Below are 26847 nucleotides of genomic sequence, written 5' to 3'. Positions count from 1 at the left end.
TAACTCTACCAGTATAATTAAGCACAAAATGCTCATAAATGTAGATGTTGTTATATCAGTATAAAGATGCCTATATTGGTAAACAGACTAGGAAAGTGGAATAACCTTCCAGTATAAAGAACTTTACACTAATATAAATGGTCCTATAATAGCTACATTTTACACTAGGCAAGCATGGCTACATTGGAGAAGGCGGGAGGAAACACAGCTTTTGCCAACATTGTTTGCCCCCAAAAACTAGTCCATACCTAAGAAATGAAGACATTTTAGGAATGGTCTAACTACCTCATTTCAGTATCAGCACAGAAAAAAATATTCTATCATCTCTAAGCAGCATGAGGCAGGTTTAGAAAACTATACTCACGACAAAAAACTGAAAACACTAACTCAAATAAGACAAAGAAATGTGGAACAAAGACCACATAACCCAATGAAATATTTCAATTCTTTTCCTATGAAAATCAGTTTACTCTCCATTATCTCTCCCCTTCCCATTCTTCAGCTGTCTCTTTGTTACTATTTCATGTGATAGCCAGTTGCTTAACACTTCTTCTCTTCAGTGAAGTTTGCTTCATAACCTGCTCCTAAGAGAAGAGGCTTGTTTGCACTACTTTTCTCTCCCACATTTTCCTCTTTCCCTTAGCTCTGTACCAGTAGAGAGAGCAGGAGCTGGCCTGTCTGGTAGCAGAGGGGGGGAAAAAAAGCAAAGTTTGAAAAATTTACCACAACTCTGCTATAGAGGCAGTGGCAGATTTACTGTGAAACAAACCGTGTGGTGGCACAGAGCCCCCCAGGACAGGGGCTCCCAAAATGCAGGACAAATCTGAGGAGGATGAAGAAAAAAGGAATGAAAAAGAAGTGTTGGGGGGGGGGGGGGGGGGGGGGGGGGGAGGATTTAAAAAAAAATGTTCTTTTCTTGGCTGGGTCCCAAGGGAAGGCCTCAAAAATCAAGCTGCGCAAAGGGCCCCACTAACTCTAAATCCATCACTATACAGAAGTCAAGAAGCAGTAATCCCTACCAATGAAATCCAGGTCTACACTACCCTGTTAAGAAGCCCTGTTGCCACACCCAAATGCAGCAAGTGGATGATACCTGCTTGTCTAACCCAGTATCTGGTAAAAATTTGAAGCTCCATCTTATTATGCAGTGAAAGCAAAAAAGCTTCTTTTACCTTCAATGCATCTAAACCACCACAGGAAGAGGGAGGAGGAAACCTCTGCTACTCTACCAGTCTCCAAGCCATTTTTTTGCGTCATATATCCCTGCCTCTATTACAGCTCACAGGTTTCTCATATAGCAGTAGAAAGAATATGAAAGGGAGTTCTGAATGTTTTACAACTGCCCAGAGAGTTTTGTATGGCACCAGTGAATATAAATGTTCTTTATAAATTCTGCTGTTGCCTGGAAAAGTAATGTCCCACAATTAGCAGCACTGTGTACCTCTGCCTTCAAAGTCAAGAAGATGACTTGCCTACTCATGAAACTGAAACTGTACTAGTTTAGTCTTTGCTCGCATTTAAAAAAGTTTATTGCTCGAAGTATGATGGATGGAGATCATTTGTTCATTCTGAAGTGAAAGTTTTCCACTTGCCTGCAGTGAAATAAGTTTTTAAAACACAGCTCAGACCACTACTCACCTTGCCAGTTCAAATACCAATGTTCAATCAGCATACTTGTTAAAAGAAAAATGTTATACATGAAATGTTATACAGTATAACCTCATAAATCCAGATATCAAAAATCCAGAATTATCAAAAATCCAGCACTTCGCCCTGCCACTCTGGGACCAGCCGCTGCTACCCTCCCCCTGCCCCCGGACACGCTATTCACCACCCCGTGTGCAGCCACTGCTCCCCCTGCCACCCCACTCCGTCACTATCCACCATGCCAGTTTCAAAAATCCGGCATTTTCAAATTTCCAGCAGGTACTTGGTCCCAAGCACACCAGATTTATGAGGTTATACCATATACAGTTCCAAACCCATAAATTTATACCATTATTCACAAAGTGAATACTACATCATAATGTTTCAGGGGTGTACTTGGTAGCCATATTGGTCTGAGACAAAAAGACATACAAAAAAATAGAACTCTTGGTTCTAAAATGGTACCTTTTATTAAACCCAACTGGAAAATAGCAAGAAAACTGTCCTTTTCTACAAGCTTTTGGGATCAAAGTCCCTTCATCAGGATCTGGGAAAAGTACAGATGGTACAAGATGGTAAAAAGTCACCATAGGTAAGAAATAAACTTCATTTTCACACAGATGGAGCTGAAGATGGAAGTCTGTCCCTCTGGGTCCATGACAGTATCTTTGTGAGATGTGTTGAGTAGCTCTTTGATCCCGAAAGCTTGCAGAAAAGGACAATTTTCTTGCCATTTTCCAGTTGGTCTAATAAAAGGTATAATTTTGGAACCAAGAGTTCTACTTTTTTGTATGTCTATTACATCATAAGACGGTTAAAAATTATAACAGACCACTTCGGAAATAATGAGGAGAAAAGAATTTGCCTGTAAACACAAATGGGTAAATGCAGACCTAGGTGGTCCTCCTTCCATCAAACCAGCAAGAAGCCATGCAAACATAATCAAAGGCAGAATCTGTGCCATTATTTATTGGAGGGAAAATGTATTTTGCTTTTATTATTACTGTAGTCCAGGGGTGGCAAACATGCACCCCTTGGAACTCTGTCATCCACCCTATGCAACTTGTAGAGGGGCCATGAATTCAGGGGTACGGCCTGCTGCCAAAATCTGAGGCATGGAGCCCTGTTGGCAATCGTATTGGCAGCATGGGGCGAGCAACAGCTAAGTTAACCCAAGGCCTCCACCAAGACTGACACTCAAACCACCATTTCCAGATCTGGCCAGCAAGGAACCCTGTCATCCAGCTCTGGCCAGGGGGTGGAGTGAGTTTGACATCCCTGCTCTAAACCATAATTTAACTCTTCCTCCCCCAAATTTGTTTTAGTTGCTCCCAAGGGCATCTAGAAATCAGCCTTGGAAAAACTGAGCTGGACTGGGAGAATCTGAGAGGAAAACCAATTAGTCTAGCCTAGAAGATGGCAATTCTAAGGAGCAGTGTTTCCCAAACGTATGTATGGGGCTTACACCTCACTGTGGTCAAGTCAGATATTCTTGTGGTCCTCCTACAGTTCAGCTACAACCTTTTAGCAACAGCAAGCTGAATTAAGGCACTCTCCTTGCAAGGTGGGCCACCGTTTGTGACTCAGCTGCTGCTGCTATTTCTCACAACCGTTGCTAGCTCTTAGTGCTGCTTCTTCTCCGTCACCACTTCCTCTCACTGCTCAATGCTACCAGTTTCCACTTCCCCTGCCACCAGTTGTTGACAGCTCCCTCCCAACATGCACACATGCACATACACACACAGCCAAATGTCACAAGCATCCAGGCTTTCACCAGCATCTAGCCTACAGCCTGTAAAGAGTTGTTTATTAGGCCTACCTTTGTACGCCTAATTAGGCCTTTGTAGGCCTAATTAACATCTCTTTACAGGCTGTAGGCTGCCAACCCCCAACCTGAGATCCTGCTTCTGCCTTTGTTTCAAGGTAATCTGCATCATCACACATCTTCACAGGAGGTGAGAGACTTCATACAGCTATGAACTGATTGCCCAGAGGAGTTTTCCATCTATTGTCTCCTCTGTGAAATCCTATGACACATTAACTTTCATTTCTACCCAGGAGAATTTTTACAATCTTTTTTCCAATGCCTGATGAAGGGTGTATGCTCTCAAAAGCTTGCAATTAAATTATTTTTTTTTGCAAAAATCTTGTTGATCTAATAAAAGATATCATCTCTATTGCAACAAGTCCTGATTGCCTTTTCGTCTAGACCAATATGGCTACACATGCACGGACATCCTGATAATACTTTGCCTTTAGGCCTTCCCCCAGAAACCTTTCACACCTGCCCAACAGGGTGGAAAACAGAGTTTGTGGCAAAACTCACTGCTGCAACTTAGCTTCTGTTTGGAGAGAACATGGAAAGAGATGAATTCAGGCTGAAGCATCCTGACAGCACTGCGTAGAAGCACTATGCTGACTTCTAGCTGTCCATTTTTCACTTTCATAAACTATAGTAATTCAAACATACAGCTTTCTTAATTAAGATGTCTTTGGAAAGAAAGTAACAGTGTTTCTGTAAAATTAAAATAAAAATCAGACATACTGCAGTCATCTGTACACCAGTCTAAAGAGAAACTTGCACCTTTCCAATATTACTGCTAGCCATTTGCAGTTGGATAAAATTAAACCTTTAATACTGAAAACAATGTAGGATTGTCTATCATTCTCTTAAATATCTGAAAGACACAGACGAATTTAACCCAAGAGTTTATACTTTCATGTACTGTACCTTTTTTGTTGGTTCTAATAATTGTCTCAGACAACAATAAAGGGCTTCCATTGGAAACTTCATTGATAGGCTTTTCTGGTGGTTTGTTGGTAAAACTTTCTTTCTTCATGTCCTTCTTTATTTCCTGTATGGAGAGAAGAAAAGAACATGGTGAGAGAACTTATACAATGTCATACAGGGTAATTTAAGCCCAGATTGGAAAAAAAAAAACACGTGTGCTGACCGATCACTCCCCCAGGTTGCCAGCTAGATTTGATTTAAAAAAATAAATAAAAAGAAAAGAGTTGTTCCTACAGTACGATGCAATAATTTGGGTTATTTGTTACTCTGTTCCACAGAAAGCGGTTATTCTCTTACTACTATACAGTTCAGGTGATAACAAGTTATTGTCACTCCACTGACTACAACTAGACAAGTTTTCAAATGGTTTCCAGGGCTAAAAATAGTTTAAAAATACATCGTACAGTGGTAATTCACGATTGTATCAGCTAAAATTTTTATATAGTCCTACCCTTTTCATAATAAAGATGATGCTTCAGTTTAGGCTACTATATTGGTAGTAGATGTACATATAGCATACCTTAACTCCTAGACCTATTTGTAAGTGAAAATGTCACAAAGGGGAGGGGGGGAAGTCCAATAAAGCTAATAAATTCCCTGCTTTAAAACAGGTTGATTTCACCAGATTATACTTCTGCCTAAAAAACCCTACTTTCCCTTTTACAAGGCACACTGAAAATTACTATAACTGAATGACTGCCAGAAATAAAAATTATCCAGTTTTTCCATTTTACTAATTGTGCTTCAGACAACACTGTGCACAGCTGGCATTTAGCTTCCCTTTGTAAAGGCTGACAAACCACATTTCTCCTTGTTGTTTCTGTGGACTTTTCAGGATAGCAGCTGGGGAAGTGAAAATAATTTTTAAAAATAGGAAAATATGACAAACACTACTAATATTGGCAAAGGACTTCAGGGGAAAGCATCATTCTGGTTAATACCGATAGCACTTTATCAGTTGCAAAATATGTTAAGGCAATGGTCATTTTCACAGTCTGCAACAAATACGAGAGAAGTAAGCTTCTTCCACTGATATAAACTTGCCCTCAATATATTACTACAAAGAAATGTCCATAGTGGTTATGTACTCAAAAATATAAAAAAGCACCTTTTCTGCAAACCTTAAAATTTATCAGCTTAATTACTTGTCTGCCCCTCATTCCATAGTTTTTTGAACACCTTGTATTCTTTTACTATACTTTGTCCTCACAGCACCCCTGTGAAGTAAAGAAGTACCATTATATTCATTTTCCAAGTCGGGAACTGAGGACGCAGAGTATATGCCTGCACAGCACAAAACAAAGCTGTGCAGAGAAACCTAAGCTAACTCTAAACAAGCTAGCTCAAGTCCCAGAAGCAGCATGGCCAGATTAGAGCAGAACTCTACGGGAGCTAACTACTTGTGCCGAGAAGCAGGGTATATCCTGCATCCAGTACCCAAGCTACCTTGTTCACAGCTAACCCAAGCATCTCTGTACAGCACTGCGCTGTGACACAGAAATACCTAGAGAAACTTAATGACTGGCTGAAGGACAACATAGTAAACCAGCAAAGGAGAAGAAAACTGAACACCCGTGTCTCCCAAGTCCTCAGGCTATTAATTTAACTGTAGAATCATCCTTCCTCCATAGCCTCAATGTTTCTGGAATAAATTCTAAACATACATCTAAATTCACTTGCATTTCCTGAAACAATTTTAGATTCCAAAAATTCAGTAATCTCATTAGTAAACCTGTATCTCCTTATATTTGTAAAGGGCTTTGGTAGGTATAAATGTAAGCCTATGGCCAACTAAATGGTATTAAACATAAAATTTTACCATTATCTAATAAGTCTGAAAGTTGCACCAGTACTGGATCTTTAAAAAGCACAAGAAGAATGAGTTACTAAGCAAGCGTGTGCACACACTTAGTGGCAGGCTCCATGAATGCTTCATGGCATGATGTCCTGTGTATGCATGCATGATCCAGAAGATACAACCAAGCTTAATGTCTAGAATATTCATCATGAAAATGTGTAAAATTGTAAAGACTTATTTAGCATTAAAGACAAGCAAAACAAGGATTTTAAAATAATACTTTAATTTGCAAAGTACTTTGCTACTAAAATTGAATTAGTTATGTTGTTACTTTGAAAAAAGAGCTATCAAAGCTTTCTGAGCTTCCCTCAAAAGCTGAATCAATCTAACGCAAACATTCTTGCATACTTGCGCAAAGCCATTTACCATATATCCGAGTGTTCGGTTGGTGGGTATAAGTTATATTAACAGCTACTTCCCTCAAACTGTCAATATTTAACCTAGTTATTTCAGTGAAATCACACAAATAAAAAAAGCAACTGAGACCCAATTTACCCCAGGAATCATGATCACCACTGATTGTAATATATCAGTTATTAAAGGAAGTTTTGTTGTGTTCCACCTATGTCCCCGATTCAAAAGTAAGATACAGGATAGTCCACAAATAATACATGCTTACATAAAGGAAGTAAAATTATTTTATAAAGAATATGCCAGGTTAGTAAATGGATTGTTACACGGATTTTTTTTAAACCTAAGAGTTCAAAGCCATTATAAACCCCTTTGTTGCATTTTGAAGTATGCCAGCTCAATGTTCAGTTTGTGACATTAAGTGACAGATTCTGTGTTCATTTAATATTCTCGCAGAGGCAACTGAATTGGAAAGACCTAGTATGTCAAAATATTAATCTCCCTTAAGCAGGACCTCAGAGAACTAGTCTTCTGAAGACCCTATATTACCAGAGGGAATTTCCTATGCATTATTGGTAAGTGGATTTTTCAAGCTTTCACGTCAACATGAAACTAAATGTTTTCCACTTCAAAAGACCTGAAATATCAATTTCTACAGTGACCAACAACAAAAATGAAACCTTTCTTTCTTGAATAAAGGGGTGGGAAAAGAACTAAGCCAAACAGTTTCTGCAGACTATGACTTGAAAAACTGAATTCACTACTGTACAGGTGGCTGAGAAAACCTAGTGCTCAAAATGAATGCAGTGCATCTTAGGACTGCCACCACCGCTCGTCAGATTACCACCCTCCCACCCCAAAAAATAGTCTTGAACTGACAAACCACCAGAAGCTAGATAAACCAGTGCTGCAAAACAAATCCCACACACAATTCTTGTACTCTGGGTGGAAGAAAAGAAAGCAAGCAAGCTTCCTTTCCTTTTTAGCAACCAAAGGAAGGGAGTGGTGACATTTATCAAACATATACTAAAAAAGTCCATTATCAGAAACACAGCTATTCCCATCGACAGAGCAATTTAGAGACATAATCTGCTCATTTCTAGCAGCCACAAGTTGGAGTGGGGGGGCGGGCCCTCTTATCAAGATTCCTCTTGGTCCATTTGGACAAAGTTTCATAGTTTCATAGTTAGTAGGGTCGGAAGGGACCTGAGCAGATCATTGAGTCTGACCCCCCGCCATGGCAGGAAAGAGTACTGGGGTCAAATGACCCCACCAAGGTGTTCATCTAACCTCCTCTTAAAGACCCCCAGGGTAGAAGCCAGTACAACTTCTCTTGGAAGTTGGTTCCAGATCCTAGCCGCCCTGACCGTGAAGCAGCGCCTCCTGATGTCTAGCCTAAATCTACCCTCTGCCAGCTTGTGACTGTTATTCCTAGTCACTCCTGGGAGTGCTCGGAGGAACAGGGACTCCCCCAATGCCTGCTGGTCCCCTCTGACTAGTCTGTAACAGGCCACTAGATCCCCCCTCTTGTGGAGGCTGAATCACCTCTTCTTCATTCATATTAACTTGTGTCTAGTTCGATTCATCTTCTATCAGCCAGTAAATACCCTTCCTCATCCCATCAGGAGTTTATCATCCCACTATCTTTATGGTTTAATTTCTGCAGCCACAACAGCCAATTTAGATATATTTTTATGACCTTCCTGAATAGCTTCTGCCACCAGGGAGCAGCAAATTCGGAAATGCTAGAGGCTAAGTACAGAGATTCAAAAAGCCCCTGGTGGAAACATTCTGTAGCACTTTACATTCGCTGTTTGGGGTAGACGGGCCTGTAGCCTGCCTGCACTGGCTGAGGCAAGGAGGCTTGGGGGACTCTTGCACACCTCCCAAGAGGCTGCTGGAGCCATCCTTCTTCCTAGCCTTATCCCCATGCCAGCTGGTGACTGTCAGCAGCTGCTGGGGAGGGAAAGCAAGAAAGGGAAGGAGCCCCCAGTGCCACATCCCATCCTCCCCCCCGCAACGAGTGGGGTGGGGGTGGGCCGGGTCCATGCAGCAAGAGGGCTCTAATCCCCCAGCCCAAGTTCCCAGTGCAGTGAAAAGCTGGGCAACCCCATATTGCAGCTCCTGGCTACAGTTGTCAAGGGACTGGGGCAGGTAAGGAGGGAGACCCTGTGCCATGCAGGCCCTCCAGATTGCTGGGTTAGGTTTTAGGGGTGACCAAGCCAGGTCCTTGTGGCACGGGGGGCTCCCTCCCCTCCCCGCTCTTGACAGCTGCAGCCACTAGCTGCAACACAGAGCTGCTCATCCTGGCTTTTTGGTGTGCCAAGAACTGGAGGTGCTGCAGAGACCCAGCTAGCTTCCTAGAGCCCCCAGTCAGCAATCTGGGGGAGGCCTGCATGGCTAGGACCTGCAGCACAGGGCTGCCTGGCCCAGCTTTTCACAGCACTGGAAACTGGGGGTGGGGGAAAAGAGCACCTACGCTGCACGAATCTGGACCACAACCCCCTCCCCAAGACTAGACCTAGAAGTGTTAGGGGGCCCTGTACAGCATCAGGGCTCCGTTTCCCCACCCCCGACCTGGCCACACAGAGAGGAGATGGTGCCTTTTCTGCCTCCTCTCTGTGACAACTGAGGGGGGAGAGGGCTGGGCCTGTGCTTGCAAATGCAAATGAGCACCAGACAAAGCTAGCAAGCCACCCAGTGAGGAGCCCCTGGGATGCTGGGGGAGTGTAACCTACCTTGACTCGCAATGGGATGTGGTACAAACATTCAATAAAACGCTCTAACCTAAAGTGCTTTAGTCTCATACAACATCCATCCAGAGTTAACTTAGAGTAGAATCTGCTATTTTAAATGGGCTTTATGTGCTGCGAACATCTGCTCTGTTACAGCTGTAAAGTGCTTTCTGCATGCTTAATGTGCAATAAATGTAATGTCTGTACCTAGCCAGAGGCTCATCTCTATTGCCCTGTGAAATCAAGTCACAAGTGACTCCAAAAATCCTGACTGCTGATGATACTCTTACAGGAGATAACTGATATAAGTGAAAGGGCATCTTCCAAAGGATGATCTTCCTAGTTTGTTAAATCAAATGATGAAAAAGGTAAAGACTAATGCCACTTTCATATGCTACATTCATTTATATGATTGCCTTTGCAATACCTTCCCTTGCTCAAGCTGCAGTGAGGGAAGGTCAGGGTAAATATTAGGAAAAACTCTCTCACTAGGAAGGTAGTAAAACATTGGAACAGGTTACTTAGAGAGGTTGTAGAATTTCCATCCCTGAGGTTTTTAAGACCCAGATACACAAAGCCTTTGCTAGGATGATCTAGGTGGGGACAGTCCTGCTTTGAGCAGGAGGCGGGACTAGATGACCTCCTGAGGTCCCTTCCAACCCTAATTTTCTATTTTTCTATTTTCTAATGTGCAAAAAGTATCAGTTCCATAACTAACAACTAGCTTTTGGTTTTGATTCTAAGGAATCCTTCAGAGTTATTTAGGAGAGTACAGGAAGTCTTTTATTTCAGTAACTGAATACTTCAAGATTGCATCTATTTTTCCAATTTTTTCCAGAGGAAATCTTTCCCCAGGATCCTATCCTCAGCCAAGAGAATCCAGGGGTAAATGACTTCCACCTCTGTATCTCTCACTCATCAGAATCCCATTCTAGGTTGCTGTTAGTTGCTTTTTCTCCTCACTGACCAAGTTACTCCTGATCTTCAGACATTTCCCATGTACCTACTATATCCATATGCTAACATTAAATTAGAGTCCTAATCACATTAGTCTGGACTTGCAGAGCCATTAGGGAATGAACACAGGAAATGACAGTTAATTTCTAAAATGGAAAGGGGAAAAAAGTGAAGGTCAAGTCAATTCCCCCTGCAGCAATAAATCTTATCATAAGGTCCTAAAAATTCAAATATACCCAGGGGTGAGATTCTGTGCTGCAGATCTCAGGAGATCAGCACAGACCTTGAAGCCCAGGAGAAAAAGACTATGGTAACCTTTACCCTCCCAATTTTTGGTTGCTTGGTCCAGAGACTAGACTGATTCTTAGTATAATATAAAAAGCCTAGAGGCCTTTCTAAATGAAGGTAGAAGCCCTAGATCTGACATTACCAGATCATTGAGCTAGGAGAAACTCTTAACTGCACCAAAAATCAGAAAATAAATAGGGTTCCTCAAACCATAAGATAAACTTGCATCACATTCTCACCTCAGACATCACTTCATGGGGGAGGGAGAGCTGGCCCCTGTGATCTGCTCTGCTGCAGCTGTGCCACCTTCCGTGGATGGCAGCCCTGGCTCAGGCGCTGCTGGGGGGGAGGTTAGGGGGCTGCAGACCTGGGTCCCTGGTCCCATAGTGCTAGCAGCTGAAGGTCCCCACTGGAAGCACTGGGGGGGCAGAGGCGGCAAAGACCTGTGGGTAGGGAGTAAGGGGCAATGGCATGAGCAGGGCTGCTCAACACCACAACGCAGTGGTAGGGGACAGCCACAGCTGGACCCACGTCCTGGTGAGCAAAGGGGGCAAGGGGAGCTCTAATTTGCTATAATAAAAAACCCAGAATGAAATGCCAAAATGTATAGGTATTTAGAATTTACAGCAAAAGGTTTGTTATTTGGCACCTATGGGGAATGGGGGTGCCGGATAACCAAATATGCCGGTTACCTGAGAGGCTGCCCAAATAGGCATCTTTGCAGGCCACTGCCTCTCCTGCCACGTCCCATGTACTGCTGTCCCTCCTGCCATGTTGCTGCCCCTCCACTGCATCAGTATGCTAGGGGATAGGGGGGAAGGCCCTGCACAGGCTGCTTTGCCCCAGGTCGTGGAGGCTCAGTGAAACTGGAAGTGCCATGGTGGGCACTTCTGGTTTCACTTTTACCTTACAAGCCGGTATGTTGGTTAATAGAACATGCTGGTTTATAAGGTGCCGGAAAATGCGGCTTCTACTGTATTATGTTATAGTGAGTGAGGCACTAGCAGGCTTCAAACTGCTTTAAAATTGTAAGTATATCAATAAAACATTGTGTTCAATTGATACCTATATATACAGTGGTATTTCATTTTAATTACGGAGCTTGGGTTTTTTAATCGAAGAAGTTGCAAAATTTTTTTATCAGAGAATCTGCAATTTTTAAACAGAGAAACCGGGATCCTTGGTGCTTGAGGTACATTTGTAGAGTGCTGAACTTCCTTTGTGATACCTACTTCAAGAACACTGGCTAAAGATAGTCGCTGCTCTCCCAGTAGAAACTACAAGTGTACAGATGTTCATGATTTTTCTCCTAGAGCAAAAATGGTCACTCTTGGAAAATAACAACCTGGGAACACCCAGGGTTAAAATCAATCCTGGGACAGTTTTTCCTGAGAAAGTGAATGTCTGTACACATTCACTGATCAATCCCATTGTGGACCCTGACCACAAAATAGAAATTGTGTGACAGGGTTGCCTGTGACAGCAAACTACTGTACTTGAGGACCCAGGATGTCCCTTCTACTCCTCAGTCCCCAAGAAAAAAAATGGGCCAAAATGCTGATGTATAGAGAATGCATATAGAGAACATCTCTAGAAGAATGGAATTCAGGCTCATGACCCTTGTATTCCACAGCCAGGGGTCAATCCATTAATCAAGAGTATGCACACCTTTCATCAAGATATTTCTGAAGAAGTAATAGCTGTCATAGATGTGACCTCTCTGAAAGCTCTAGCACTTCTGGTTATAGAGTGCAAGAGCATGCTAAATCAGTCCTTGGTTCCATTTAATAACTGATCTTAGGCCACAACATAGCATGAAATTGACAATGGTCACAATGTTACATATTTCTTGGTATGCACTAAAAAAAGTGCAGGAAAAATGTATTAGCAGCTCATTTTAAGGGGGAAGGGTAGTGCCCTAGGAACTCCTCACCCAAATGACCCTCAAGTTTCCACCATAAATTCTAACACAGACTCTTTGGAGTATAAGAATTTTGAAGGCACCCTCCCCTTCCCACACACACAGATTTTAAGGCATAAGCTCTCCTTATTAGGAGGAAAGCTATGTTCAAGGAATGTCTGCCCGAAAAACCCCAAACTCATACCACAAACCCCCAGTCTAACCTTGACAAATTGAAGCAATTTTCAATATAGACTGAGATTATGCATGTAGACTGTGAAGGACTTTGAAATATTTGCCCTTAAAACCAGACATTTTGCCTTTAAGCAAAATATCCTTGCCCTCTCAAAAAGTCCCCGTAGAAGGTAAGCAGAAAGCAGCTAGTATGCACACTGTTCTCAAAAAGATGCAGAGAATTCAAGTGCAAGTGCAAGAATTCAAACTCAGCATTCATAGGCGCTGCCCAGGTTCAATAACCAGAGTGTAACAACCAAATTCGTTTGATGTCAAACTGCCTGCAAACACTCTGCCTTCGAACCATGCCACAGCTGTACTATACACATGCAACCTGCGCTCTCTGGTGCACAAAAGTGGCTCCCGCCTCGCTGGAAATCTAGTTCTACCCCAAACAACTTTTAAAATACTGCTTCCCTGAGGACACCTGTCAGGGGGACACCTCACTCCCAACCCACAGGCCTCTGGGCCCTGCCAGTACCCCTCACTCCCAACCTGCAGCCCCATCCCAGGTGCTGCTCCTCACTCCTGACCCATAGTCCCTTGCCCCACCCCGCAACTATGCTGGTGGCCCCTAAGACCCAACCTACAGCCCCCCCATCCCTGCTGCTGCCCCTCACGCCTGACCTGCAGACCCCTGACCCTGCCATTGCCCCTCGCTCCCTACCCATAGTCGCCCACTTCCCCGGGACCACGCTGGTGCCCCTCACCCCCAACCACCAGCCCCCTGGCACTGCCACTGCCCCTCAGTCCCCACCCACACCTCCCCACAGCCCTGCTGGTTCCCCTCACTCCTGATCTGCACCCCCCTGCTCCCTCCAGCCCTGCCAGAGGGCGTCTCTAGTTGCTCCTGTCCTGAACAGGCCAGACTATGGAGGCTGCAGAGACTCTGGCTTTCACAGGTAGCAGCAGAGTGAGTCCACCTATGGTACAGGCTGGAAGGAGGAGAGGAAACTAGTAGGTAGGTTTATACCATGAACCTTTCTCCTTAGGACCTCCATAAATCAGAGAAAATTGTAATGTTTGTGAATTTTGGAACACAGAAAAAATGGCCTATAAAAGACAAAAAGCTAATCTCAATCTGAACTATCAAGTATTGCCACTCTAATATAAACCAAGAGCTAATACACACATTGGAAATGTATCCTATTAAATGGGTACAGAGTCATTCAGGATGACACGAGCAAAAGATAAAGTTCTGAAATGCAGTTTTTAATGTTTTCTTAATCTTTCAAGAATCACTACTTATACTGATATAGCAGTTCTACCTAGTCTGTGCTTAATTAGAAAATTTTGCATGTTATATTAAAAAACTAGATGGTTTGCAAAGAGAAAAAAAGGTTTGTCATACTTAATTTCTGTACTGTGATCTATATTAAAAGGCTGGGCTTTTGGCTTCAGAATTTACTCAGACAAAGGGAACGGTATTTTTTCTACAATGCCTGAATATGGAAGTTCCTTTCTATCAAAATATTTCCTTTAACCCAGAGGGAAATGGTCAAATCAGTTCTGCTGCTGTAGTTACAGCTAATATTTGCTAGTAGGCACAAAAAAGTACAATGTTAAAGATGCAATGAATATCTGCTTCTCCCCCTGCCCCCTCAACTACAAAACTGCACAACCTAGTATTAATTGGTGATGGTATTCTAACCAAGATTAAGAGAATTTCGGGGAGGGTTTCTCTAAATGAGCATTTCAAGTTTTAACTCTATGGATTCTTCCAACCGCACATCCTCACTGTGTACCTTGACTAAAAACATTTCAGTAAATCACTGCAAGCCTTCCACAGCAACAAATCCAACACATTCTGGAGATGAAAAGTCCCAGACAGTAGGGCACTTTCATTTCTCCAAGCTATAGGGAGCTATGCAAATTAGTGGGCAAATTACTGTCACAGATGGCAAGATCATTTATCTAACGTTTCCACTTGCAAAAAAAGAAAACTGATTCCTTACATTCTGGGTGGAAGGGGGTTAATTTAATTAACCTACAAGCAGTCACAAGGGTTTTGTTTTTTTAAAACAAAAGCACAGAAATAGCACATTGGAGGGGGAGGGGGAGAACAGATGCAAGCGAAGAAATAATGAGGCATTTCACAATTCAAAAGTCTACAAGCCTGTACATTGCTTGAAGGCAAATATGGTGGTAGTAATAAGAATACAGAACCATAGGAAGCCGAGAGAGCCCATGCAAAGCATTCTCATTATCAGAAGATGACAAAAGAAACATCAGAGATATTTTAGACTTTATGTCAGAAAGTATGCAACACTAAGAGTTCACAATGCTTCACCAGTCTCTCACTCCTAAACCGTCCTGTTTACTTCAAGAGATACAACTGCCGTGGTAATTTTCACTACCTGTAACTGCTGCAATAGACTGGCTGGCAATTGCCTGTCCTTATTCATGCTTGTGGCTTTTTCATTAAAATAATTCAACAACACCGGGTCATTACAAGCATATTGAATCATAAATACAACTCTGGAACACTAAAACCACCGGCATGATTTCGCAGCAGCACAAATAGTAGCAGCACACATTTCTGCTGCTACTTTGTGCTGCAGTGCATGCCCCTGCACTTGCATTTTGCAACAGGACACATTTTCCTGATGCTCCATGTGCTGCAGGGAGGGCAGGGGGTGACTGGGGCACAGGGTGCCTCAGTGGAGGGGTAGCTGGCAGGCAACCCCCATGCTGACGCACCCTGTGCCCCAGCCAGCTGGGGGACGGTACATGGAGACAGGCTGCCTTCTTTCACATCTCTACGTGCTGCAGAGCCCTGCGTTGAGGATGGGGTGCAGTGTACCTCAAAACAGGGGAGCAAGCACCAGTGGTCTGGCTGCTCCCCTGTCTCTGCGTACCACAGCACAACGGAGCCCCTGCACTGAGAAACATTTCGTCCCAGCCAGCCATGGAGCAGCTACCTGGGACTTAGTGTGCCTTGCAACAGGGGAGCAGCAAGCCCAGGGCTGCCTGCTCCCTTGTCTCAAGGCACACTAAACCCCAGCCAAATTGCGAGCAGCTGTCTGGGGTGCAGGGTATTTCACTGCGGGGGATCCACGGCGCATGGAGATAGAGTGGACAGACCTGCTCTCTGGTCTCCACGTTTGTCCCGGAGCACACAATTTAGGGTGCTTTGTGAAGCTTTATTCTTGAGGGTTATTTGCCATCGGAAAATCTAGGTAGCAAATAGGGTATGTTGGCTGGGCAGGGTGCAATTAGTTGGTGGGTGCTGTGAGCCAGTTTAAAGTACTTGGCAGGCCGGATGCAGCCCACAGGCCATATTTTGCCCACCCTGGGCTAAGAGCTGGTGAAAAGTCAGCTGTGAAAGGGTTAAAACTGTAGCTTTTGCTAGAGCCAGTGATGAGCAAGCTGAAGGCTAGGCTCTGTCCCTGCTCCACACACCCATGACTCTGAAACAATCTTTTCTTCATCCCACTTTCCCAAAACTAAGGTCCATGTCTATTTTGAGGGGGAGAGTGAAGTATGCAAGAAAATATGGCACTCAACAGCTCATTAAACTCTCAGGGTTCTGCATTTCACTTTCAGGACCCAGCACCAGGATTAGTTCAGGACTCATCAAGACATTTGCCCAATTTATATCCTGATCTCACAAAGCCTTATACACACACAACATTAATTTTACATACTGTGAACGGGTCTAGAGAGTTCAATGGGAAGCCTGGAAACATGTAAAGTTAGGTCTCAGCAGGATGACAGCCTTAGAGTGCTGCTTTTTGCAGGGAAATCCTTTTGTACTTGAACAAATCTCCTTAGGGCTCCATCTCTCTCTCTGTTAAACAGAGATTTTTGGACTCCATTCACTGCTGTCTGCATGTTTGTGTGTGCAGTTTGATTATTGCTCCTTAGATGAAGGGCTTTCATACCAATGCAAAGTTTGTTGCAGTCTATAAACTTCCCACATTATTATTGCCTTCAATCCTACCCAGGAGAGCACACAAAACAACAGACTCCCTATGCCTCAAGAAGGGTGTTTGTGCCAAAAAGCTTGCTAAAAACAATTTTTCCAACTAAAAGACACCACATCTACCCAAAGAACCTTGTCTGCCCCATTATTACTAGCACAAAGGGTTTAAAGTATGACGCACTGATCTAAAATCATTATATCTTGGTTTAAATTAATTTAAATTAAGGGCACAACAACTGATTTAATTCCAAACTACCTTGCTTTTGTCAGTTCCAATAGGAATGGAATCATTATTATACGTCTTTTTCTTAATAAAGGTGCATAGTTCTGTTTCTTAAGTGCTTCTCAAACACGATCAAGTAACATTGAAACATGCAGGTCTTTGAAACATATCTACTTTAGAAATTAATGCAAATAATTTAGATAAAGTACAAATATAATAGAAACCTACTACATTGCACTTATAACTTGTCAATGTGGCAACATAAAAACAAAGTGACACCTGACATATAACACCTGGCATATGTCACAATGAAATCAAAGTTGCTGGACCACTGTAGCATGTAGTCATCTCTTTTCTTAATTCTTGCAGACTTCCCCCGTGTGTCCTGTTCCTCAAACACTCCCTGCCTGTCACTGTCCAAATTACCATTACTAAGCAATTTTTTGTTTACCACCTCTCTGATCAGGCTGTACATTGTCCTTATTTGAATACCTCTGCTGCCTCTTAAATTTCATCCCATATGATGCATACAACTTAAGTTCATTATACAAGACCCTGCAGAAATCTTGTCCCCTCTTCCCACTCTATTTTTCCAATTTTCCAGTCATTTTTCTTTCTTCCAGCCTTCTCCCTCCTTTTCACATCATTCATCTCCCAACATCTTCTAATCAGTAACCAGCCTTGAGGAATTTACAATCTAGAAATAAAGCAAACAACTAATATAGTTCAGTTAGTCTATAAGGTACAACTCTACCCTGCCTTCTAAGTGAAAGATAAGACAGACAGACATGCTGGAGGAGAACACAAGAGAAGAACAGTTCCTTAATGGAGAAGGGGTGACCAGGGCAGTAGTTCCAGGTGCTGACTTGGGGAGTGCGTAGGAAGGAAGAGGTGGAAAAAAACAGCTGGAGCCACAGCCACACGCTCATGCCAGAGGCATTGGCCACCAGAGTTCAACTCTGCACCAGGCACCCTGCTGCCCTGTTAAGCCTCCAGAGATCAATGACACAAAAATGGTATGCTCTGAGTCAGCACTGAAAACCAGCAGCCTAACCGCTGTTGGGGATTCTATAGGCATGATGACAAAGGAGAGCTTTAAAAAGAAGGGTCTTAAGGAAGAAGCAGCTGTGTGGATAAGATACTTTATTGATGGTGTAGGTAAGCTTCTCATGTGGGGTAGTGTGAGAGAGCATATTAAGGTGATTCTGTGCAAGCTTATTAGATAAGTGATAAGAGTAAACATTGTTGGCACAATGAAAGCAAGTGTTGACCAATCAATAATGTATGAGAGGTGAGAGGTAGTGTAGGGAAAAGGCCACTGAGACCCTTCAAATGAATGCAAATAGTGCACATTTGACATGGGAATATAAAAGAATCAATAGCCTAGACAGAAACAGTGAGGTTGTTGCAAATCAGCATAGGCTGGAAGTGGGCAGTGGTCTAAAATAAGTGCCATACTCTGTAATACAGCTGAATCATTTGCTCCGTGTCTAACACAGAACCCAGCAGTACACACCTATTGTTTTTAATCAGCAGAATTGTTTCACTTTACATATTAATACATTTGCACGAGCAGTAGAATGTGGGGCACATGGGCCTCGTTGCAGCAGAAATACCCTTAAGGCAGAGAACAAGCAGCTTCCTTGACTTAGCATCAAGTAGCCTACCTCACCAGTGACAAAGCCCCATATTTCCTTCTGATTCGAATACTCCTATTACCCTCTCCTCCCACCCCCATAAATGCATGGTAATGGAAAGCCAAGGAATAAGTCTCTGGGTTTTCACATGATTTCAATACAAATGTAAACCACGCTCAGTATTAAGTTTCAGTTCAGTTCGCTAGTCTGCAACCAACACACGTGCATAGTGCATGCACACACACTATTTTTATTTGTGGTCAGATGTAGTGCAGGCTCCCTCTATCAGCAGGTGCTTTTCTACGTTAGAAGAAAGAAGGGAAACACGGAAAACAGGCCCCATTGTATTATTTATGCTTTTGCATTCAAATTCACTGAATGGAGGCCCAATTCTTATCCAAGAGGAAAAACACACCATTGCTTTCTTAGAAAATGCAAGATTTTTCTTCTGTACCTTATACAGAGACAAACACATTTCAGAATTCTCTGGACTGATAATTTCCTCCAACTCCATAGCTACTCACTTGCACCTACTTTTTTGGAGGGATGAATAAAAGGAAGATTACCCTAAAGAAGCATGTCCTTCTAGTTTCATATAAATATTTCTGCTAAGACTGCAACAAAGGCACTGTTTGTGCTAGCACACAGCAGACTCGATAAGGCTTGAAAGCCTGAATTTCAAAACTTGCATCTTTGTGAAAAGAGAGCGGAAAAACAATCAGGCAATCTGAAATAGGTAAACTGATGCATAAAAAACCCAATACCAGTATACTCTGAAGCAAGCAACTGCAAACATTATGGCAAACTGTAACATATTAGATAACAGTGGATAAAGTATTTCTAAGGCATATGCAGGTTTAGTAAGAGATGAGAAGCACAAATCATCTATGCAAAGTCCCATCAGATGCAAGATGATCCTTAGCATCAGGATTTTCCAATGAAAGCATTAACTGAGTTATCTAGCGCTTTGAGTCAAGTCCTCTGTTTAGAGTCCTGTGAAAGATTTTTTTGGGGTGAAGGGTTTCTCTCTAAATTACCTTCAGTAAAATCCCAACACAAACCAAAACAAGTTAGACACTATTACCATTTCTAAATTCTTATGTCAGCTACCTAAAAACAACAACAAATCACCTCCAAGGCAAGCAAAACACTCACTTCCCCTTTCCAATTAACAATCCAGTCAAATGAGTATAAATTCTCACAGAAGCCTTTAGTAACCTAATACCTACATCACAGTGCAAAGACACGTGGCCTAAAAAAGGTATAGGAAAATTACACAGGTTGCTAAAACCCTACTGTTCTTTGACAGGGCTGCTTTCAAATACATGCAGTTCCATTAACCTAATAGTTTCAAAGCCTATACAGCTTTTGCTTATGAAGGCAATGAAGGAAGTCAACTGTACACTAACTAAAACTGTGAAATCGTATTGCAGGCAAGATTCATACGTAGACACAATAACTACCTCCTGTGCGTTTTAAACAGCTGCTCAGGCAAGTGACACCTCCCCCTGGCCCAAATATATATTTATAGAAAAAAATAATGACAGGACTTCTCTGTGTGCACGCATTAGTTTGTATGGCCAGTCCTATTAAAGCTAGCAAGCATTAATGCAGTGAGACCCTGGATTAGATAGATCACAGTTAATGAGATCAGGAGTAGACACACATCATTATTCAAATCACACTCCATGTGAGCAGTCTGCGCTGCCAGACTTGTAAATCAGAGATAAGAATTTAACACTATTCTTTCTGCTGTCTGACAGTTTAGGGCTGGATTACTGTTTTGCATGTACCTGCCATAGTTTCATAAATATATGTGCTATGGACCCTGATTTTCTAAGTGCTGAGCGCTCACAATTGCAGGAGGAAGTGGATGTGACCTGCAGCTGCTCAGCATCTCTGACAGTCTGTTTACACAAGTCATAGAACTCTCTCACTTGTGGGAACAGAAAATTTGTTACCCAATTAATTTCTGCCTCTCAGATTGACCTTTCTTCCTGAAAATATTACAGGAGGAGGCTGTTAGAGCTGGACACACAATTCCAGACATTTTTTTTTGTCTCAGCCTGGTACCAAGGTCCTGACTGCATCTCCCTCTGATGCATCACTGAAATGCAAAAGAGTATCTTGAAGAGAGAGAGAGAGAGATAACAGAGCAACTTTGGGGGGAGGGAGACAGAGCTGTTTTTTTTACCAGGACAGGACAATTTGCTATGTCCCAAGCCTGCAGAGATGCATCTCAGTGAAAACATGGCCAACATGGAGTAATATACAGGCCCTGTCAAACTTTCCAGACCATGAATCCTTTCCTTTGACAGAGTAAAAGCCCCTGAGCTGGGTGCCATGATGGTTTAACACTCTTCCCTACAAGGACCTCATTAGAGACAGGGCACCTTGTTTTGCCACATCAGGGAGGAGGCGAGGGACAGACATATGGAGAGACTGGTGGATGGATCTGTTCAAGGAGAACAGCCCTTTACGTTTGGTTTCTTAAGGGAGAAGAATGGTAAGAAAACGTCTTGCTCAATGCTAATCTAAACCAGCACAGAAACTTCCTTAAGACTGGAAAGGGTGTGGCAAGAGGTATACCCCAAATGTCTAAGGCAGGAAAGGAGAAGGGGGTGATTATAATCACCATCCAAAGCTACTCAATCCCAAAATTGTTCAGCGTTTACAAATTAGATTGGATGTTACCTTTGAAGTAGCGTGCCAGAATGAAACTTGTCATACCAGTTCCTTAGCTCAGTGTTTATTCAACACACATCCTTTATTATACAATATGAACTATGAACACACTTCCAAGGATACCACTAGCCATTCAAACTCCTTGGTTTGTTTTAAATTTAAAACCAGAGGACAGAGTCAGGTCTTCTCTGTGCTAGAGAAATTCAGTGAGAGAACTACTGTGGCATCCACCTAGGCCCCTAGCAGATGTACATGTGAAGGGATGATGGGATCTGATGCAGGATCCCCACAACTGCGCTTCCTCCCATACCACAGACGCTTGGCAGGAGGTGTGATTGTGGGATCTAGAATTAAATCATATCACACCTTCCTGCTGGTGCAGAGGGAGCATGGGAACATGATCCTGGGTTCCCCCTGCACCAGCAATTAGCAGGGTCCTGCAGCTGGGAGTCATGTCAGCTAATGGAGTTCCCAGCCATGGAAGCACACAGTGTGCTCCCAGGCTGGCACCCCATTAGCTAACAGGGCTCCCAGCCACGAGGGTGCACCATGTGCCCTCCCATATTGGAGCCCTGTCACCTAATGGGATTCCCAGCTATGGGGTCACACCATGCATCCATCCTGTAGGCTGCATCATTGATACGCCTGTTACATAATACGTTCTATTTACCATCTATAGGGATTACTGATATATATTTTACATTTATATCTTTGATTATGGGGTCATAAATCTTATTCATCTTCTGGTGATTCGAAAAAGTAACTTGACTAGCCTATTTATTTGAATAGCCAATGGAAAATGTTACTTAGACCATTCTTGATTATAAATGAACAAAGCAGAAATTCAGAATGACTGCTAAAACACAGAAAGCTAAGACAAACATTTAGCATACCAGTGGGCCTTGCTACACCTTATGCTGTGAGCTGCACAAATGGTGATCGGTGTTAGTGCTAGCTTAGAGTTTGGACCAGTCACAACCCCTCTGAGACACTGCAAGCGGCATGTGCAGGAATGAGAAAATGTTCTCCACGCTGCAAGTTTGCAGCGAGGGTGCAGAATTAGATCCCTGGATATCCGGGGGTCAAAAAAAACCCGCATAGAAAAAAAGCAGAGGCAACTGGAGGCTGGGTTCTCCACAGAAATGTTCTGGCTGCCAGAGCATCTCTATGGTTAGCCCTCACCCTGGTGCTGAAGCATGCTGCCTGCCCGTGCCAGCATGCCAGCAGCAGAGAGCTGGTTCCAAGCTCAACTACCAGTAAGTGGGGAGCTGGAGGAGGTGGGAGGGGACCATGTGGGGGACCCTGCTGGCCCCCCCACTCCTCCAGCCCCCCTGATACCTTCCCTGCCAGCCCCATCCCCCTCCTGCCCCCTAAGGCCCCCCAATCCCTTTCCCGTCCGGCCCCATCCCCACAACAACCCTGTGATCCCCCCCCAGCACTTACCGGCAGTTCAAGCTGCCGTCTGGGTCGCAGACAGAGTGTGCCATCCGGGTCACAATGTGGGGCAGGGTGACAGCCTCAGCGGCCCCAATCCAGACCCTGCTGCCCCCCCACTGCCCTGGGGGGCTCTGCCAGGAGGCTGCGGAGCCCCCCCCAACCCCTGGGGTGAGTAGGTTTTTTGTTTTTTGTTTTAAAGTGCCAGAGGCTGGGGATGGAGGGGTAGCCATGGCGGGCTGAAGGTGCAAATGGAGCATGGGGCCAGGTGGGACAGCCATCAGAGGAGGCTGTAGGAGCTGGTGGGGGATGGGGGTAGGTGGGGTAGCAATCAGGGGGCTGGGGGAGCAAGTAGTAGTGGGGCATGTGGGCCCTGCAGGGGGAGTGGAAGCCCCTGGGGGGGGGCATGCCCATGTTGGGGGCAGCAAAACATATATTCATGTATTCATGAATTCATGAAACATGAATTTAGAATTAATTTTATTATGGTGATAGAGACACTGGTAAGCTACCAAATTGCTTTAACACTGTAGATATCAATAAAACATTGCCCAACTGATCAATGTCTCTCTGTCTCTCACTCGTGCTCTCTCTCTGTTTATAGTGGTCTTTTGTTTTATTTGTGGAGGAACATGTATTTTGGGGTTTTTTTATCAGGGATTTTTCAGTTTTCCAATAGGGAACACCAAAATTCCTGCTAGGGAGGGCAGTGGTAGGACCCTGCCTGCTGAGAGCTGGCACCTGGGACCTAGCTGGCTGTGGCTGACCTCCTGGCCAGTTGAGGCCAGAAGGACAAGCTTTGACAGTTGAAAGCAGGCCACCACACCTGGCACATCTTTCAGGCGATAACTGCCCAAATGGCCGGGCAGGGGGCACACATGGCAGATGCCTCCACTGGCTGTGTATTCCCATCCAGGTTTGGCAGGCATACAACCTTGGGCCACATGCTGTCACAGATGGCAGCAGGTTACAGCCAGGCAACAACTCCCACTGCCAGACCCCTCCAGTGGGTAGAGGGTGCAGGGAAGTCTCAGGGCTGCTGCAGCAGTCCAGCTGGCACAAGGGGTAGTGTCCCCATGTACCAATTGGCTGGGCCCCAGAAGCTCCTGAGAGTTAGGAGCCCTAAGCTATTTGCCAGGGCAGCTTTTTGTACTGATGGGGCCAGGACAGAGCAGCTTTTTATACTGCTGGGGACAGCACAGGTGTTGGCCCCAGGCTCTAGCATCCCCCTGGCTGCAGATCCAGGAGGAGCCAGGCAGGGTTATTTTGCCCCAAGTGGCACAATATGCTCAACAAGAAAGTGCATGTCAGAGCACATGCACTGAGGAAAAAAACCCCAGCTCAAATTTGCACCACTTCTATTTGAGCTGCTGTAAGCACATGTGCCTGTGTGTGAACGCGCCCCATCTGTACAGTTGTGACTTTCCACTGGAGGCCTGGTGGGCAGGGGCAGGACTAGGAGCTGTAGCTGCAAGTTGCCACTAGAGGGCTGGTGATCCAGGGCAAACTCTGTCCCTGCTCTATGGACAGGGGTGCGAAAGATCCTGGGATACTGGAGGACCAACTTGGGCATCACATGTAGGGGGAATGGCCACACCTTAATGGAACAGAAACTGGGTAGTATGGATTAAAGATAATCCTGTCCTGGAGTATAGTAACTTTGAGCCACATAACAAGTGCTTAACATCACTTTAAGGTGTTAATGTGCGCACAATCCATGGGTTTAGAGCTCCAGGAGCCACCCGCAATTACTGTGCAACAAATCCCATGTCTAGGCAGCCTGCTTAAACTCTAGGTTACACTTGGTACTGCTCTGAAGTCTGTTCAGCCTGCTTCCAACTGTGGGGTTTTTGTTTGGTTTTATTTCTTAATCTGAACAGAAGATCTTGTATGTTTGTGGAAGTGAATATTGAACTGAATGTACTCTACCTAAAAACCTACTTCAGGAAAAAAAATATTAGCAGCCATCTGGCCTGAGTTGAAAAATTGTGCTTCTTTCCACACAAACTGGCTACTATTTGTGATCCACATAGACTCGTAGTAAATAAATGTTTAAAAGCCAAGAGAAGTTAAAGCTTAAAACCAACTTTTGTGAATTGAAGATAGTATGTGCACTGGCTCTGTTATAAGCTTACATGAACTTCTAGAACCCAGTCTAGACAAGTCTTGTGAGGTGAAGTTCCTCACAGGGGTATAAACAAAAAAATCATTTTCAGCCCAGTGCGAGACAGACCAAGGAACATAAGACCCAGGAAGGGTAGAGTCTTCCCAATTAGCACAAAAACTGCAGCAAGGAGAAACAGAAGCAGCACTTGTACCTGACAGAAAGGTTAGCCACTTATTACTACAGTCCACTGCCCTGTCTCTTGAGTCTGTATTACTGTCACTCCCCCTTCTCTAAGGACAGTCCCCAGGCACCACCTCTCTTTCAGTGCCACCGCCAGCCCAATTGGACTACACCCCTGGGAGACTGCAAATGTGCAATGCCTAGGGTGCAGAACAGTAGGAAAAAAGACAGAGAAGATGCCAAGCCTGGAGGGAAATAAACGGATTCAGGGTGTAGAGCAGGGGTGGGCAATTATTTGGGCCCACGGGCCACATAGGGAATTTTGATGAGCTGTCGCAAGCTGAATCAGCATCCCTCTCCTCCCCCACAGCAACAACTCACCAAAACTCCCTATGTGGCTTTGGGTGGGTGGGGAGCAGCGTTCAGGAGAAGGACAGGCACGATCTGCTCCCAGAACACCAGGTACTGTGTAGGAAGGGGGTGGCAGGGAGGGTTGTGTGGGGCAGGGTGTAAAGGTAGCATGTGTGCATGTGGGGGGGCGGGAGGGGGGAGGAGGCTGCCTGGGAGCCAGCCAGGGGAGAGGGAGGCAGGGCACATGCATCAGAACTTGCCTGATTGGCTGCTGCCCCTGGAGCGCTCCACATGGGGCTAAGCCCTGCCTTGGGCAGCCAGTGCTGTGCTTCCACCCACACCCACCGGCCCTGGCCAACACGCAGCTTCTGGTGGGGCTGTTCCCAGTGCAGCTGCAGCTGCCCAGGTGCTGCTGTGCTTTTACCTCCAGTGATTACTTCTTCTCCCGCTCTTGCCCCTGTTGTGCTGTTCTGGGTGGGTGGGCAGAGAAACTCTGCCCACTGGAGCTGAAGGGAGCAGAGGAGCATTCAGCCGTTTGCAGCTGCACTGGGAACACCCACACCAGAAGCTGCATGCTGGCTGGCACTGGGGCTGGCAAGAGTGTGGTGTGGGCTGCCCCAACAAGAGCGGCTGGAGCTCAGTCGCACATGCAGCACTGCAGGGGCAGCCATGGGCCAGATGTGGCCTGCAGGTTGTATTTTGCCGATCACTGCTGTCGAGCAATAAAGGTTGGGGTCTAAGAAAGAGAGGTCAAATTAAATAGGGACAAATGCTGGCATAAAATATTTGTTGAATAGGTGTAATTGGCCAAAAGCAGCCATGAGGAGGTATGCCAATTTACAAACATGTGGCATTGCCTGGAGAATGAATTCAGTCATGTTGTAGGCAACTAGCTTGATGAGAGTTGGACTTTTCAGTGATTTGAGTATGAACAGTATGAGCACAAATTAAATAAAGGAGTAACAAGAGCGTGTGATCATCTTAATATTAGTTGTTTTTCCTGCTCTCTTGGCACATACATTTCGTATAACTACTGAATATTATGTTAATGCTTAATTGCTTGTACCTTTTAGTCTGACTACAGGATATCTAACACCATCATCTATATCACTGCTAAATTTAGATCAGGTGCACTGTGAATTTCATAGTTCATAGTTGGTAGGGTTGTAAGGGACCTGAGCAGATCATCACATCCGACCCCCTGCCATGGCAGGAAAGAGTACTGGGGTCAAACGACCCTGTCTAGGTGTTCATCTAGCCTCCTCTTAAAGACCCCTAGGGTAGGAGCAAGGACCACTTCCCTTGGAAGTTGGTTCCAGATCCTGGCTGCCCCTTCTGTGAAGTAGTGCCTCCTGATATCCAGCCTGAATCTACTTTCTGTCAGTTTATGGCTGTTGTTTCTTGTTACTCCCAGTAGTGCTCGGGGGGAACAGGGACTCTCCCATTGCCTGCTGGTCTCCCTTGGCTAGTTTATAGACAGCCACTAGATCCCCTCTCAGCCTTCTCTTGTGGAGTCTAAACAAGTTCAGAACCCATAGTCTCTC

At 44.4% G+C, this 26847-nt stretch overlaps 1 protein-coding gene across 3 annotated transcripts in view; it reads right to left on the bottom strand.

Annotated features, from left to right (window-relative positions):
* SH3KBP1 (SH3 domain containing kinase binding protein 1) overlaps positions 1–26847 on the bottom strand; it is a 361555-nt gene that overhangs the window by 230480 nt on the left and 104228 nt on the right. For all 3 annotated transcript variants that reach the window (XM_090062600.1, XM_090062582.1, XM_090062591.1), the window contains exon 3: positions 4379–4502. In XM_090062600.1, coding sequence (XP_089918726.1) covers positions 4379–4502 — 124 coding nt within the window. The remainder of the gene's footprint in view (positions 1–4378; positions 4503–26847) is intronic.

This window comes from Crocodylus siamensis, chromosome 1, assembly GCF_052110815.1.
Source record: "Crocodylus siamensis isolate JL-2025a chromosome 1, ASM5211081v1, whole genome shotgun sequence".
In the NCBI taxonomy this organism is placed as follows: Eukaryota; Metazoa; Chordata; order Crocodylia; family Crocodylidae; genus Crocodylus; species Crocodylus siamensis.
The sequence above is the reverse complement of the archived record's forward strand: the minus strand, read 5'-3'. Positions and strand labels throughout refer to the sequence as shown.